The sequence below is a fragment of the Procambarus clarkii genome, chromosome 37, assembly GCF_040958095.1.
Source record: "Procambarus clarkii isolate CNS0578487 chromosome 37, FALCON_Pclarkii_2.0, whole genome shotgun sequence".
NCBI classification, from domain to species: domain Eukaryota; kingdom Metazoa; phylum Arthropoda; class Malacostraca; order Decapoda; family Cambaridae; genus Procambarus; species Procambarus clarkii.
In genome coordinates, this window is record NC_091186.1 from 20128302 (window position 1) to 20143889 (window position 15588).

The 15588-nt window shown below is 47.7% G+C and overlaps 1 protein-coding gene across 1 annotated transcript in view; it reads left to right on the plus strand.

The window, feature by feature from the left end:
* The first annotated feature begins 4823 nt into the window (after positions 1–4823).
* Positions 4824–15588, plus strand: part of Bcat (Branched chain amino acid transaminase) — an 84777-nt gene continuing 74012 nt past the window's right edge. Inside the window, exon 1 of the mRNA XM_069337234.1 lies at positions 4824–4947. Within this exon, the coding sequence (XP_069193335.1) occupies positions 4864–4947 (84 nt within the window). The 5' untranslated portion in view covers positions 4824–4863. The remainder of the gene's footprint in view (positions 4948–15588) is intronic.

Genomic DNA, 15588 nt, shown 5'->3' on the forward strand with positions numbered 1-15588 from the left:
GTTTCCATCAGAAAAATTGGGAACATCAAATAGTCTCATGTTCCCATCACTGAAATATAGAAAAACAGTTAAAAATGAAATGAAAAAAAAAAAAAACTATACACACAAAAGAACGGTATGGTAAACAAACATCTCAATTCCAAAGCAATATCACACAATGTATTAAATCAATATGAAAATAAATCAAAATTATGAAAATTAAATTTGTCAATGCAATCGGAAACATTGAAATGGAAATCGTGTCATATTTAGTATAGCGTGTGTTGCTCTTACACGTAACAGATGGCTCTGTTTCTTAAAAAAAAATAAAAGAACGTTTTACCTGCCACAAGTGTGGCATCTGTACTCATACCTATGAAATGAACAGTATGGTAAACAACACAGCTCAATTCCAATGCATTGTCACATAAAATAATTAAATCAAAATGAAAATATATTGAAATCTATAAAAATTCAATTTATGAATGCAATCGAAACAGGTGAATGGAATTGTAACATATTTAGTATAGAGTGGGTTCCTATACGTGCAACAGATGCGCTCTTTTAAAAAAAAGTATGTTTATACTGTCACAGGAGTGTCATCTCTATAGTAGGTATATAAAAACACGCGCGGTATTCAAATGGAACGTTGTGTCAAAATTTCAAAGCAATCGGCGAAGAACTTTCAGAGGTTACAGTGTGTGTGTTGGTCTTACGTCCAACAGATGGCGCAGTTTTTCAAAAAATCATGTTTCTCCTGTCACAGGTGAGCATGAATATAGCAGGTACTGTATATAAAATTATGCGCCTATTCGTATGTCAAAATTCAAAGCAATCAGTAAAGAGGTTTCGAAGATTTCCCTTACATGAAAAACACCTAAAAAACACAGTTTAAAACAAAAATTTTTTTTACCGTCACAGACGTGACATCTATATAGTATGTATATAAAAACCTGCTCGGATGCGAATGGAATGTTGTGTGAAAATTTCAAAGCAATCGGTGAAGAACTTTTGAAGATTAGCGATTTTGAACAAACGAACATTTCCATTTTTATTTATATAGATATAAAAATAAACTATACTCACAAAATGAACGGTCTGGTAAACAACACATCTCAATTTCAACGCAATTCACACAAAATAATTAAATCAAAATGAAAATAATTCAAAATCTAGGAAAATTCAATTTATCAATGCAATTAGAAACATTGAAATGGAATTGTAACATATCTAGTATAGCATGTGTGTGCTCTTACATGCAACAGATGGCGCTGTTTAAAAACAAACAAACATAGTTTACCAGTGACAGGTGTGGCATCTATACCCATATTTACCAAATGAACGGTATGGTAAACAACACAGCTCAATTCCAACACAATGTCAAACAAAATAATTCAATAAAAAATAAAATAAATCGAAATCTATGAAAATAAGATTTATTAATGCAATCGGAAACACTGAAATGGAATTCGTAACATTTAGTATAGCATGCATGTTGTCATTACGTCCAACAGATGGCGCTGTTTTTCAAAAACTCATGTTTTTTTCCTGTCACAGATGAGGCATGTATATAATAGATATATAAAAACACGCGCCTATTCGAATGCAACGTTGTGTCAAAATTTTGAAAGCAATCGGTTAAGAGGGTTCAAAGTTTTCCCTCACATGAAAAACACAGTTTTCAGAAAAAGCATGTTTTTTCCCCCCGTCACAGACGAGACATCAATATAGTATGTATATAAAACCTGCTCCGATGCGAATGGAACATTGTGTGAAATTTTCAAAGCAATCGGTGAAGAACTTTCGGAGATTAGCGGTTATGCACAAACGAACATTTCCATTTTTAATTATATAGATATAGATGAGAAAGCGGAGGTAAGGAAGGGGACTCACAGGTAAACAGTTTACAGAGGTGAGGAATGCGTGCTGGACATCTGTGGGAGAATGTTGCATGTTGAGCTGGCCACGTTGCTCTCACCCCCCCCTGCCGCTGGTGGGGGGGGGCTCTCGGGGAGAGCAAAAACGAGTATATTGCGTTCACCCCTTCCTGGTCGGTGTGGCGGGGGGGGGGGGGGAGGTGACGCAAGCGCAACGGTGTATTTCATGAGTAGAATAATGTCTCTCACCCCTTCATGGTGGAGGGGGGAGGAACGGTGGAGGTCCTGTAGGAGATGGGGGCGGTGGAAGGTCCTGTAGGAGATGGGGACGGTGAAAGGTCCTGTAGGAGATAGGGGCGGTGGAAGGTCCTGTAGGAAATGGGGGCGGTGGAAGGTCCTGTAGGAGATGGGGTCGGTGGAAGGTCCTGTACGAGATGGGACGGTGGAAGGTCCTATAAAAGATGGGTGGAAGGTCCTGTAGGAGATGGGGCGGTGGAAGGTCCTGTAGGAGATGGGGGGGGGAAGGTCCGGAGATGGGGACGGTGAAAGGTCCTGTAGGAGATGGGGGCGGTGGAAGGTCCTATAGGAGATGGGGGCGGTGGAAGGTCCTGTAGGAGATGGGGGCGGTGGAAGGTCCTATAGGAGATGGGGGCGGTGGAAGGTCCTATAGGTGATGGGGGCGGTGGTAGGTCCTGTAGGAGATGGGGGCGGTGGAAGGTCCTATAGGAGATGGGGCGGGTGGAAGGTCCTATAGGAGATGGGGGCGGTGGAAGGTCCTATAGGAGATGGGGGCGGTGGAAGGTCCTATAGGAGATGGGGCGGGTGGAAGGTCCTATAGGAGATGGGGGCGGTGGAAGGTCCTATAGGAGATGGGGGCGGAGGAAGGTCCTATAGGAGATGGGGGCGGTGGAAGGTCCTGTAGAAGATGGTGGCGGTGGAAGGTCCTGTAGGAGATGGGGGCGGTGGAAGGTCCTATAGGAGATGGGGGCGGTGGAAGGTCCTGTAGGAGATGGGGGCGGTGGAAGGTCCTGTAGGAGATGGGGGCGGTGGAAGGTCCTATAGGAGATGGGGGCGGTGGAAGGTCCTATAGGAGATGGGGCGGTGGAAGGTCCTATAGGAGATGGGGGCGGTGGTAGGTCCTGTAGGAGATGGGGGCGGTGGTAGGTCCTATAGGAGATGGGGGCGGTGGTAGGTCCTATAGAGATGGGGGCGGTGGTAGGTCCTATAGGAGATGGGGCGGTGGTAGGTCCTATAGGAGATGGGGGCGGTGGTAGGTCCTATAGGAGATGGGGGCGGTGGTAGGTCCTATAGGAGATGGGGCGGTGGAAGGTCCTATAGGAGATGGGGGCGGTGGTAGGTCCTATAGGAGATGGGGGCGGTGGAGGTCCTGTAGGAGATGGGGGCGGTGGAGGTCCTGTAGGAGATGGGGGCGGTGGTAGGTCCTATAGGAGATGGGGCGGTGGAGGTCCTGTAGGTGATGGGGCGGTGGAAGGTCCTATAGGAGATGGGGCGGTGGAAGGTCCTGTAGGAGATGGGGGCGGTGGAAGGTCCTATAGGAGATGGGGGCGGTGGAGGTCCTGTAGGTGATGGGGGCGGTGGAAGGTCCTGTAGGAGATGGGGGCGGTGGAAGGTCCTGTAGGTGATGGGGGCGGTGGAAGGTCCTGTAGGAGATGGGGGCGGTGGAAGGTCCTGTAGGTGATGGGGCGGTGGAAGGTCCTATAGGAGATGGGGGCGGTGGAGGTCCTGTAGGTGATGGGGCGGTGGAAGGTCCTATAGGAGATGGGGCCGGTGGAAGGTCCTGTAGGTGATGGGGGCGGTGGAAGGTCCTATAGGAGATGGGGGCGGTGGAAGGTCCTGTAGGTGATGGGGGCAGTGGAAGGTCCTGTAGGTGATGGGGCGGTGGAAGGTCCTATAGGAGATGGGGGCGGTGGAAGGTCCTGTAGGTGATGGGGGCGGTGGAAGGTCCTGTAGGTGATGGGGGCAGTGGAAGGTCCTGTAGGTGATGGGGGCGGTGGAAGGTCCTATAGGAGATGGGGCGGTGGAGGTCCTGTAGGTGATGGGGCGGTGGTAGGTCCTGTAGGAGATGGGGGCGGTGGAAGGTCCTATAGGAGATGGGGCGGTGGAAGGTCTTATAGGAGATGGGGGCGGTGGAAGGTCCTGTAGGTGATGGGGGCGGTGGAAGGTCCTGTAGGAGATGGGAGCAGTGGAAGGTCCTGTAGGTGATGGGGGCGGTGGAAGGCCCTATAGGAGATGGGGGCGGTGGTAGGTCCTATAGGAGATGGGGGCGGTGGAAGGTCCTATAGGAGATGGGGGCGGTGGTAGGTCCTATAGGAGATGGGGCGGTGGAGGTCCTGTAGGAGAGGGTGAAGCGGTGGTCCGACATTTGGGTCAGGTGGGGCGAGGGGTTGCCCTTGGGTAGGTGCTTGGGGCGAGGATGGTGCTGGGGGCGGGGTTTGGCTTGTATGGGGGAGGGGCTGTGATGGGGAGGGGGCGGGGTTTGGCGGGTATGAGGGGAGGGGCTGTGATGGGGCGAGGGGCGGGGTTTGGCAGGTATGGGGGAAGGGCTGTGATGGGGAGGGGGCGGGGTTTGGCGGGTATGGGGGAGGGGCTGTGATGGGGAGGGGGCGGGGTTTGGCAGATATGGGGGAGGGGCTGTGATGGGGAGGGGCGGGGTTTGGCAGGTATGGGGGGAGGGGCTGTGATGGGGAGGGGGCGGGGTTTGGCTGATATGGGGGGAGGGGCTGTGATGGGGAGGGGGCGGGGTTTGGCAGGTATGGGGGGAGGGGCTGTGATGGGGAGGGGCGGGGTTTGGCAGATATGGGGGGAGGGGCTGTGATGGGGAGGGGGCGGGGTTTGGCAGGTATGGGGGAGGGTCTCTGAGGGGGCGAGGGGCGGGGTTTGGCAGGTATGGGGGGAGGGGCTCTGAGGGGGCGGGGCGGGGCTGTGAGGGGGCGGGGCAGAGCGGCAGACGGCCGCCTCACCCCACACAGTCAGTCAGTCAGTGTTGATGATGGCTACGGTGAGGACGCTCGGGATTTTCTCTGGCAGGATTTCAAATAAGTTGCGGTGGCGAGGACGAGGCGGGAGACGGGTAAGTGTTGCGTGTTGTGTTCCAGGGTGTTGCGTGCGGGGGACGGGTGTGTGCGTGCCCCCACACCCGCCCCCCGCACGCAACAACACCCAATATATAAGGCGGGAGGAGTGGATCAGCTGGCTGTGGTAAACAATCCATGCCGGTGGTGGAGACCGGCCCCGGGTCTGCCCCAGGTTTACACTGTGTGTACACCCCCTCCCCCGCCTCCCCCTGTGTGCTGGCCTCTTACTGCACCACCACTGTTGTTTACCTCTCGGGTGTTCTCTTCTCTCTTGTTTATTGCTCAAATACGCAGTGCTAAGGCGGGCTCGTGGTGCGACTGTGACGTCATACACCAGCCCCCATAATTAACCAATCAGAGTCCACCAATGGGACTGACGTCATCACAAAGCCCCCACAACCACCCAATCACAGTCCACCAGGGGCCTGACGCCATTACCATCCCCACCACCCAACCAATCACAGGCCAAGGGCGAGGCGACGTCACCATCCTCCCCAACCCACCAATCATAAGCTGCGAACAGCCAGACTTGTCTCGGCAAAATTTGTTTATAATTAGATTTATTCCAGTAATGCTTGCACCGGGCAACATTTGATGGCATTATAGTCAGTTTAACAGTAATACTTATGGTATATAACAGTTTAAATCTGTGAGTCTTAAACCTGAGCCTTGAGAAATTTGCTCCAAATGATTGATCGGCAGGTCTGTGTGTGTGTGTGTACTTACCTAGTAGTTACCTAGTTGTGCTTGCGGGGCTTGAGCTTTGTGTTGGGTGGGAGTCACCTGTGTGTGTGTGTGTGTGTGTGTACAGTTGTTGGGTGGGAGTCGCCTGTGTGTGTGTGTGTGTGTGTGTGTGTGTGTGTGTGTGTGTGTGTGTGTGTGTGTGTGTGTGTACAGTTGTGGTGGGTGGGAGTCACCTGTGTGTGTGTGTGTGTGTACAGTTGTGGTGGGTGGGAGTCACCTGTGTGTGTGTGTGTGTGTACAGTTGTGGTGGGTGGGAGTCACCTGTGTGTGTGTGTGTGTGTACAGTTGTGGTGGGTGGGAGTCACCTGTGTGTGTGTGTGTGTACAGTTGTGGTGGGTGGGAGTCACCTGTGTGTGTGTGTACAGTTGTGGTGGGTGGGAGTCACCTGTGTGTGTGTGTGTGTACAGTTGGTGGGTGGGAGTCACCTGTGTGTGTGTGTGTGTACAGTTGTGGTGGGTGGGAGTCACCTGTGTGTGTGTGTGTGTGTGTGTACAGTTGTGGTGGGTGGGAGTCACCTGTGTGTGTGTGTGTGTGTGTGTGTGTGTGTGTGTGTGTGTGTGTGTACAGTTGTGGTGGGTGGGAGTCACCTGGGTGTGTGTGTGTGTACAGTTGTGGTGGGTGGGAGTCACCTGTGTGTGTGTGTGTACAGTTGTGGTGGGTGGGAGTCACCTGTGTGTGTGTGTGTGTACAGTTGTGGTGGGTGGGAGTCACCTGTGTGTGTGTGTGTGTACAGTTGTGGTGGGTGGGAGTCACGTATACTCACTTAGTTGTACTCACCTATTTGTGCTTGCGGGGGTTGAGCTTTGGCTCTTTGGTCCCGCCTCTCAACTGTCAATCAACTGGTGTTCCTGAGCCTACTGGGCTCTATCATATTTACATTTGAAACTGTGTATGGAGTCAGCCTCCACCACATCACTTTCTAGTGCATTCCATTTACTAACTACTCTGATGCTGAAAAGTTCTTTCTAATGTGTGTGTGGCTCATTTGGGTACTCAGATTTTACCCGTGTCCCCTGTTTTCGTGTACCACCCGTGTTAAATAATCCATCCTTGTCTACCTTGTCAATTCCCCTGAGAATTTTGTAATCATGTCTCCCCGAGCTCTTCTGTCTTCCAGCGACGTGACGTGCAGTTCCCTCAACCTTCCCTCGTAACTCATGCCTCTTAGTTCTGGTACTAGCCTAGTGGCATACCTCTGAACGTTTTCCAGCTTCGTCTTGTGCTTGACAAGGTACGGGCTCCATGCTGGGGCCGCATACTCCAGGATTGGCCTTACATATGTGGTGTATAGAAGGTTCTGAAAGATTCCTTACACAGGTTCCTGAAGGCGGTTCTGATGTTAGCCAGCCTCGCTTACGCTGCCAATGTTATTCTTTTTATGTGGGCTTCAGGAGACAGGTTTGGTGTGATATCAACTCCTAGATCATTCTCTTGACAGTTTTGTGAAGGACTTCAATCTTCCATTCTGTATCCCGTGTCTGGCCTCCTGTTTCAACCGCCTAGTTTCATTACCTTACATTTACTCGGGTTGAACTTTAGTAGCCATTTGTTTGACCATTCCTTCAGGTTGTTTACGTCATCTTGTAGCCTCATACTATCTTCTGTCTTAATCCAATGGTCCCCGGAATACGACCCGATAAATCGTTTAACAACCAGGTACTCATTCACTGCTGGCTGAACAGAGGCTACAGTTAAGGTTAAGGCTATAGTTAAATCGTCCCAGGCCAGGATACGAACCCTGGATGGCAGAACAATTCAAAGGAATATAAGAATTAGTAACTGGGCGTCCACAATGCAAGCCGAGTTGGTAGCGATACTGGTAGCACTCTAAATTATTGACAGCACTGAAGTAGACAGCATAATTATTTCTGACTCCCTTTCCTCAATAAACAGTTTGCAATCAAGTAATAACGTGTTTGTCTTGGAAGCTAGACGTAGATATATAAGAATACTTAGCAAGAGGGTAAATATAAAAATGTTGTGGATTCCTTCTTACATTGGCATGCAGGAACATGACAAAGTTGACGCCCTTGCTAAGGCTGCAGTAAATAAAGACAGTATTGAACGGAATCTTGAGTTATCAAATAGGTCCCTTAAAAGTGTCATTAGACGAGAACTCCTGGATGGATTTGAAGAAAGTAGAACAGTGCAAACTGGAACTAGCAGGTCCATAGTTCATCACAATGAAATGTGTGAAGTAAAACATGTGTATGGGGCAAGTAACAAAGTCAGTAGACTAACAGATGTTGTCACAGCTCGTATAAGACTTGGCTACAAGTATCTCTGGCAGTTCGACTTGTATAGGGATCTAGATGAAGTAAAGTGTAAAGTGTGTGGACAAAGACAGGGACACACACTCGAACACTAACTTGGACTGTAGTAAAATTGAGCCTTTTAGAGATAAATCTAAGCTCACTCTGTATGATATGACAACCTATCTTATTACCATGGATAAATTACCTGAAATCCTTGCACTGTATCCATATTTCGCTTCCAGTAGATGAACGACATATGAGATTAAGAAACAAGTAGTGTATTGTGAAGACTAATAATAAACAGCAGCTCCCCAGTGACTGTAATATCTTCACTGCTCAAACAATTATGTATTAATGATAAGACCTACCATTAATGTATAATGACTTACTGTAAATATATAGCTCTTGAAATAGAACATTCTCTGTAACTAGCTGACATTGTAACTATTAGGTGTCAAGGATAGATGAAATTGTTTGAAATAATCTAAGATGAGGTCTGATAAAGACCTTTTGTGCCCTCTGTAATGCTTTTTGCGCTACCGCTCACAGGATGGGTATGGGGTGCACAATAAACAACCGCTCACAGGATGGGTATGGGGTGCACAATAAATAACCGCTCACAGGATGAGTATGGGGTGCACAATAAACTACCGCTCACAGGATGGGTATGGGGCGCACAATAAACTACCGCTCACAGGATGAGTATGGGGCGCACAATAAACTACCGCTCACAGGATGAGTATGGGGCGAACAATAAACTACCGCTCACAGGATGAGTATGGGGTGCACAATAAATAACCGCTCACAGGATGAGTATGGGGTGCACAATAAACTACCGCTCACAGGATGGGTATGGGGTGCACAATAAACAACCGCTCACAGGATGGGTATGGGGTGCACAATAAACTACCGCTCACAGGATGAGTATGGGGTGCAAATAAACAACCGCTCACAGGATGGGTATGGGGTGCACAATAAACAACCGCTCACAGGATGGGTATGGGGTGCACAATAAACTACCGCTCACAGGATGAGTATGGGGCGAACAATAAACTACCGCTCACAGGATGGGTATGGGGCGCAAATAAACTACCGCTCACAGGATGGGTATGGGGCGCACAATAAACAACCGCTCACAGGATGAGTATGGGGTGCACAATAAACTACCGCTCACAGGATTGAGTATGGGGTGCACAATAACTACCGCTCACAGGATGGGTATGGGGTGCACAATAAACTACCGCTCACAGGATGAGTATGGGGTGCACAATAAACTACCGCTCACAGGATAGGTATGGGGCGCACAATAAACTACCGCTCACAGGATGGGTATGGGGTGCACAATAAACTACCGCTCACAGGATGAGTATGGGGTGCACAATAAACTACCGCTCACAGGATAGGTATGGGGCGCACAATAAACTAACCGCTCACAGGATGAGTATTGGGGTGCACAATAAACTACCGCTCACAGGATGGGTATGGGGCGCACAATAAACTACCGCTCACAGGATGAGTATGGGGCGCACAATAAACTACCGCTCACAGGATGGGTATGGGGCGCACAATAAACTACCGCTCACAGGATGAGTATGGGGCGCACAATAAACTACCGCTCACAGGATGGGTATGGGGCGCACAATAAACTACCGCTCACAGGATGGGTATGGGGCGCACAATAAACTACCGCTCACAGGATGGGTATGGGGCGCACAATAAACTACCGCTCACAGGATGAGTATGGGGCGCACAATAAACTACCGCTCACAGGATGGGTATGGGGCGCACAATAAACTAGCCGGCTTCGGTGGCAACAATCAACGAAGCACTCTGGAAACGCCAGTCGATTATCTTACCACTACGCCACAGGGACTCAGTTTTAGGGGCTGGAGTGGAGGATTCGAGTGGAGGATCGTTGGTATATTTGACTGTACGTGGTTTCTGTTTTTATATTTTCCTTTTTTCCGTAGCTCATGAGCTGGAACTTATCCTCGTTAAACACATATTATTTGCTGTAGCCCATAGAAAGACCTGATCTACATCTGACTGGAGGTTGCGTTTCCTCTATGTTGCCTACTCTCATGAAGATCCTAGTGTCATCTGCAAAGGATGATACAGTGCTATAGGTTGTGTTCTGGTCTATGTCCGATATGAGGATGAGAAAAAGTACTGGAGCAAGCACAGTACCCTGGGGGACTGAGCTCTTCACTGTTGATGGGCTGGATTTTGTTTTGTTGGACTATTACACATTGGGTTCTGTTGGTCAGGAAATTGTAGATCCATCTGCCCTATTTTTCTGGTAATTCCTTTTGAACGCATTTTACGTGCAATAACGCCATGATCACATTTATCAAAAGCTTTTGCGAAATCTGTGTAAATTACATCAGCGTTTTGTTTGTCTTCCATAGCATCTAATGCCATATCATAGTGGTCCAGCAACTGCGACAGACAAGAGCGCCCTGTTCTGAACCATGTTGTCCGGGTTATGGAGTTGCTGTGATTCCATGTATTTTGTAATCTTACTTCTTAGCACCTCTCTCAAAGATTTTTATGATGTGCGATGTTAGTGCTATCGGTCTGTAATTTTTTGCCTCTGCCTTATTTCCTCCGCCTTATTCCTCCTCTATGGAGTGGTGCTATCTCTGCTGTTTTTAGTATGTCAGGGATAACGCCAGTATCTAGGCTTGTCTCCACAGAATGTGAAGGGCCTGCGATAGTGGTTTTTTTTTTTTTTACAGTTCTTGATGAATATGGAGTTCCAAGAATCCGGGCCTGGTGCAGAGTGCATAGGCATACTGTTTATGGCTTCTTCAAAATCCAATGGGGAATAGGGTGACGTCTGATATATGATTTGATGTTGGTATCATATCCATGAAAAATTAATTTGGATTATCAATCTTTAATGTGTTTAGTGATTCGCTGAAAACAGTCATATTGATTCCTCAGAATTTCGCTCATTTCTTTGTTGTCATCCGTGAACGTTCCATCTGTGTGGCAGGAGCCTGATACTAGTGTAGTCGCTACTACGGCCTGCTACATCTGTGGGTACAGTTGTAGCTGGCAGCCACCTGTGTGACAAGACCACTGTCCAACGCTGACCTGTGTCTAGTCTGGTGATAGTAGACATAGTCGCTACCTGGTTGATGAGGTTCTGGGAGTTCTTCTACTCCCCAAGCCCGGCCCGAGGCCAGGCTTGACTTGAGAGTTTGGTCCACCAGGCTGTTGCTTGGAGCGGCCCCGCAGGCCCACATACCCACCACAGCCCGGTTGGTCCGGCACTCCTTGGAGGAAACTATCTAGTTTTCTCTTGAAGATGTCCACGGTTGTTCCGGCAATATTTCTTATGCTCGCTGGGAGGACGTTAAAACAACCGCGGACACTCTGATGTTTATACAGTGTTCTCTGATTGTGCCTATGGCACCTCTGCTCTTCCCTGGTTCTATTCTGTATTTTCTTCCATATCGTTCACTCCAGTATGTTACTTTATTTTTCTGTTGCCTCACATTGTCGCGGTAATGACGCCTCTTTAGCTTTTGTAGTGTCAGGATGCACAGTAATACTCGTGGAATATAACTTTCCATCAGTAATCACTGAGCCACCTGGCCTCATCCAACCCGTTCTCGCAAATTCGTATAGTCAATATTGACTTATTAAATAAGTTCATAGGTGACATACTAAACATAACAGATACCCTTAAAAGCTTCATAGAAAACACCGACCTTACCTAACCTTGTTAGTATGTTAAGATAAGCATCTTATTGCTTCGTAATTACAATTATTACTTAACCTATACCTATAATAGGTTAAGTAACAATTGTAATTACGAAGCTATAAGATGCTTATCTTAAGATACTCACAAGGTTAGGTAAGGTCGGTGTTTTCTATGAAGCTTTTTAAGGGTATCTGTTATGTTTAGTATGTCACCTATGAACTTATTTAATAAGTCAATATTGACTTTACGAATTTGCGAGAACGGGTTGCCTCATCAGTGTAGGTAGGTCTAGGGTAAAGTGTAAGTCTAACTTATCTACATTACATCGCTTCTTATATACACAGATATTTCTATACAGACAATCGAGTAACAATAAGGTGAATTAACACAAAGCACAAGTCAGAGCAGTTAGGTGTTATTAGACCACAATCACCTAACATTGGTACAGTAATCAACTCCAGACTGGCTGAAGGTTGTGAAGATGGTGGGGTTCACAACCCCCCACACAACCCCGTCAAGACTGACGGGGTTGTGAGGTTATATAGCCAGAGTTGGGGTAGACTGTCTGTGTGGACATCAGTATCACAAGTCGATAAACTCTCACTTGCCTTCACAAAAACCAAGTCCCAACTGGACTGACACACGAGTCTAAACTCTTCGCTAAATTAAGCAGAGTCCACAATGACTGTGAATGTGACCAACTCAATAACTGTACACAAGTTAAGAGTCCACAATGACCTGACAACTGACAGGTAATTACTCGTCTTCAAATGTTAGAGTACAGTTTGAGTGAGAAATGTGAACGTGTAAGTCCACAACAATGAAATGTGATTGTTGAAGTGCTCCACCTGCTCACCAGAGGCGGCTACATCCACACAGACAATAATATCACAATGTGCCCAAACTGTTCTAATAATAATAATACAGAAGTGACCTAGCACAAGTTACAAATATGGGTAAAACTCTGTGATAAACTGATTTACACACATAATAATCCTCCTCCGCCTTACACAGTGGTAACACGGCAAGACAACATATATATATATATATATATATATTAGTATATTTGGGTAGCAGTTTTTCCTGTAGACATGTATTATTAAATATGACCGAAAAAGTAAGATTAATAATTCTAACACGAATTTTCTCTGTTTCTTTTCACTGTTGATGGAAATTGAAAAATCAATTCTCCAAAATTCATTTTTATTTCTAGTCTGACGCGACACTTGAGCGCGTTTCGCAATAACTTATTACATTTTCAAAGACTTTTAGTTTACACACACACAACTATAACCTGCAAACACTGAACAGTTCTTACTACGCTATGATTTAAACGATTGATTGATTGATAAAGATTAAGCCACCCAAGAGGTGGCACGGGCATGAATAGCCCGTAAGTGGTACAATTTTTTTTTTTCCCCCCAGTGTTCTGAGGTTGCTTTTAACCATCAAGCTGTTATCGTGGGGGAGGATACTGCTTCAGTCTTTGAGGGTGTCCAGCTGCTGGACACCTTTGTTGACCAGGAGAGTGGCTGTGTTGATGGCTTCAGGGTGGCCATTGCATGATTCAGGAACTCTTAAAGCTCTTCTAAGGTCATTGGTTGCTTCACATTCCAGAAGATAGTGAAGTAATGGCTTTTCTGTGACAGTTTGGCAGAAGATGCACTCTCTCTGTCGGGGTTCACCAATCTCCCAGTTGCATCTGTAACCTAGACGTAGTCTATATAGCCTAACTGCTATTTCCCTGTGGATTCCTTTTGGGATATTTAACCTTTCTAATTTGGTTGCCTGAAGATACCATGTTGCAGATGGCGAACCTTCAGCTATTCTCTGGTGCAGGTCGGCTTTGTTGAGATGTGAGAGTTTTTTGGTGATGATGTTTTTTATGTTCTCTATGTTGAACATAGAGAACATAGAGAACATAGAATCTTGTATGTGGTGATCATGTCCCCTCTAACTCTTGTCTCCCAGTGACGTGAGGTTTAATTCCCGTAGTCTCTCCTCGTAGCTCATACCCCATACGTGTGTACGTACGTATATTCACACGCACCTATGGCTTGTATAGAGTTCCCCTTAAGGGTGAAACTACTGACCCTGGGGTCAGTAGTTTCGTCAGTGGTCAGGGCGCCTGACAGCCGAGTGGTCTGATCTTCGGATTCGTAATCCTGAGGTTCCGGGTTCGATTCCCAGTGGAGGCGGAGACAAATAGACAAAAAGTTTGTTTTATCCTGGTGCCCCTGTTCACCTAGCAGTAAACAGGTACCTGGGAGTTACAGCTGCTACGGGCTGCTTCCTGAGGGGGGGGGGGGGCAAAAAGGAAGCCTGGTTGAGGACAGGGCCGCGGGGACGCTAAGCCCCGAAATCATCTCAAGATAACCTCAGGATAACCTCACCAGGATGCAACCCGAAACGGTTCCAAAACTCCCGGGTACCTATTTACTGCTAGGTGAACAGAAGCATGAGGTGAAAGGCAACGTGCCCAACCATTTTGGTCCCGTCTAGTAGTCAAACCTGGGAACCTTGAATGACAGTTGGGCCGGGCTTGACCTGTGAGAGCTTGGTCCAACAGGCTGTTGCTATACTTGGAGGCATAACTAATTAGACAACACTACCCATGAGCCACAAAATGTCACATTGTGACTTAAGAGTTAATTCACATGTGGGTGACGACACGTGTGTGGTGACCCACATGTGTGGTCACCCCCACATGTGTGGTGAATCCTCTATGTTGGGGAGGGAGGTGGTCAGCTGTGGTGTATGAGTTGACAAGAGGGGGGGGAGCCAGGAGACTGCACCTCATGACTATGCCAGCCAGCAGCCAGTCAGCACCCGAGGTGTAGAGAGAGCACCACAGTTCAGGGACACACACAAGACCCACGTGGTGCGCCACCTGGGCCCCGCTAGGGAAGGTCTGCTAGGACATGCTAGGCTGCTGCTCTCATTGTCCGCAACACAGCCATGGTTGAATGTCAATCAGAAGCCTTCCCAAGGTGGCGTCGTGTGAGGCGTCACAACTACAGCCTACCTGATCACCATCTCAATACCTGCCACCACTCACGAGTCTGGAGGTAATCAAGGATACTATCACCCATAACTTCTCCAGTTTCACACCGGCTCCTCCTATTTCCTGTTGTAGGCTAATTGTCCGCCAGTCACCACTGACCTGCCCCGTCCCCCACCTATTGTCCCACCTGCGCTTGTCCTACACCCCCCCCCCACACACAGGTGTGTGGCTGTGGGGAGGGGTGTGTGTTGTGTATACATACACCCCCGCGTGTCGGTGTATGTATACAGAAAGTTGACTGTAATTCTTGGCTGTGTTCAGTGCCGAAGTGTGTGTGCTGTGTGGTGAGTAAGGTAGTGTTGAGGGTGTTGACCTTACACGTGTTGAAATATGCCCAACCTCGCCACCGCCTCCACCACCACCCAACCCAACCCGTCCTCGACTCAAGTCCATTCCATCCAGCGGTCGACCCCACAGGCGCATTCATCAATTTGCACATGTTCAATCACAACGGGAATTTTCTCAAATATAAATTAATGTTATAATATATTAGCATATTGTGCATGTTAAAACATTGGTTAAGTTAGGTGTTTAGGTTCTGTTGGCGATTATGTGTAGTACGTGGGTGAAGCATTTACAGCGTTGTGGTTCGAACAAAAGTCGTCAGTGAAGGACTGACGGAAGTGTTCGAACGTCATCAGTTGTGAGTCGTGTGTAAACCGATTTTCATTCATAAACAGCTGGGGTTTGGCGGGTGGATGGAATGGTCTTTGTTTGGAGGACTGGCTGCTGCACCACCACCCTTTCCTCTACCCATGATCCCGAGTTGGATCATTACCTTAGCTCACTTAACAGCAAAATAGGTACTCGTAAGTTAACTATTGGGGTGTGATTATTGCAACCCGTTCTCGCAAATTTAATA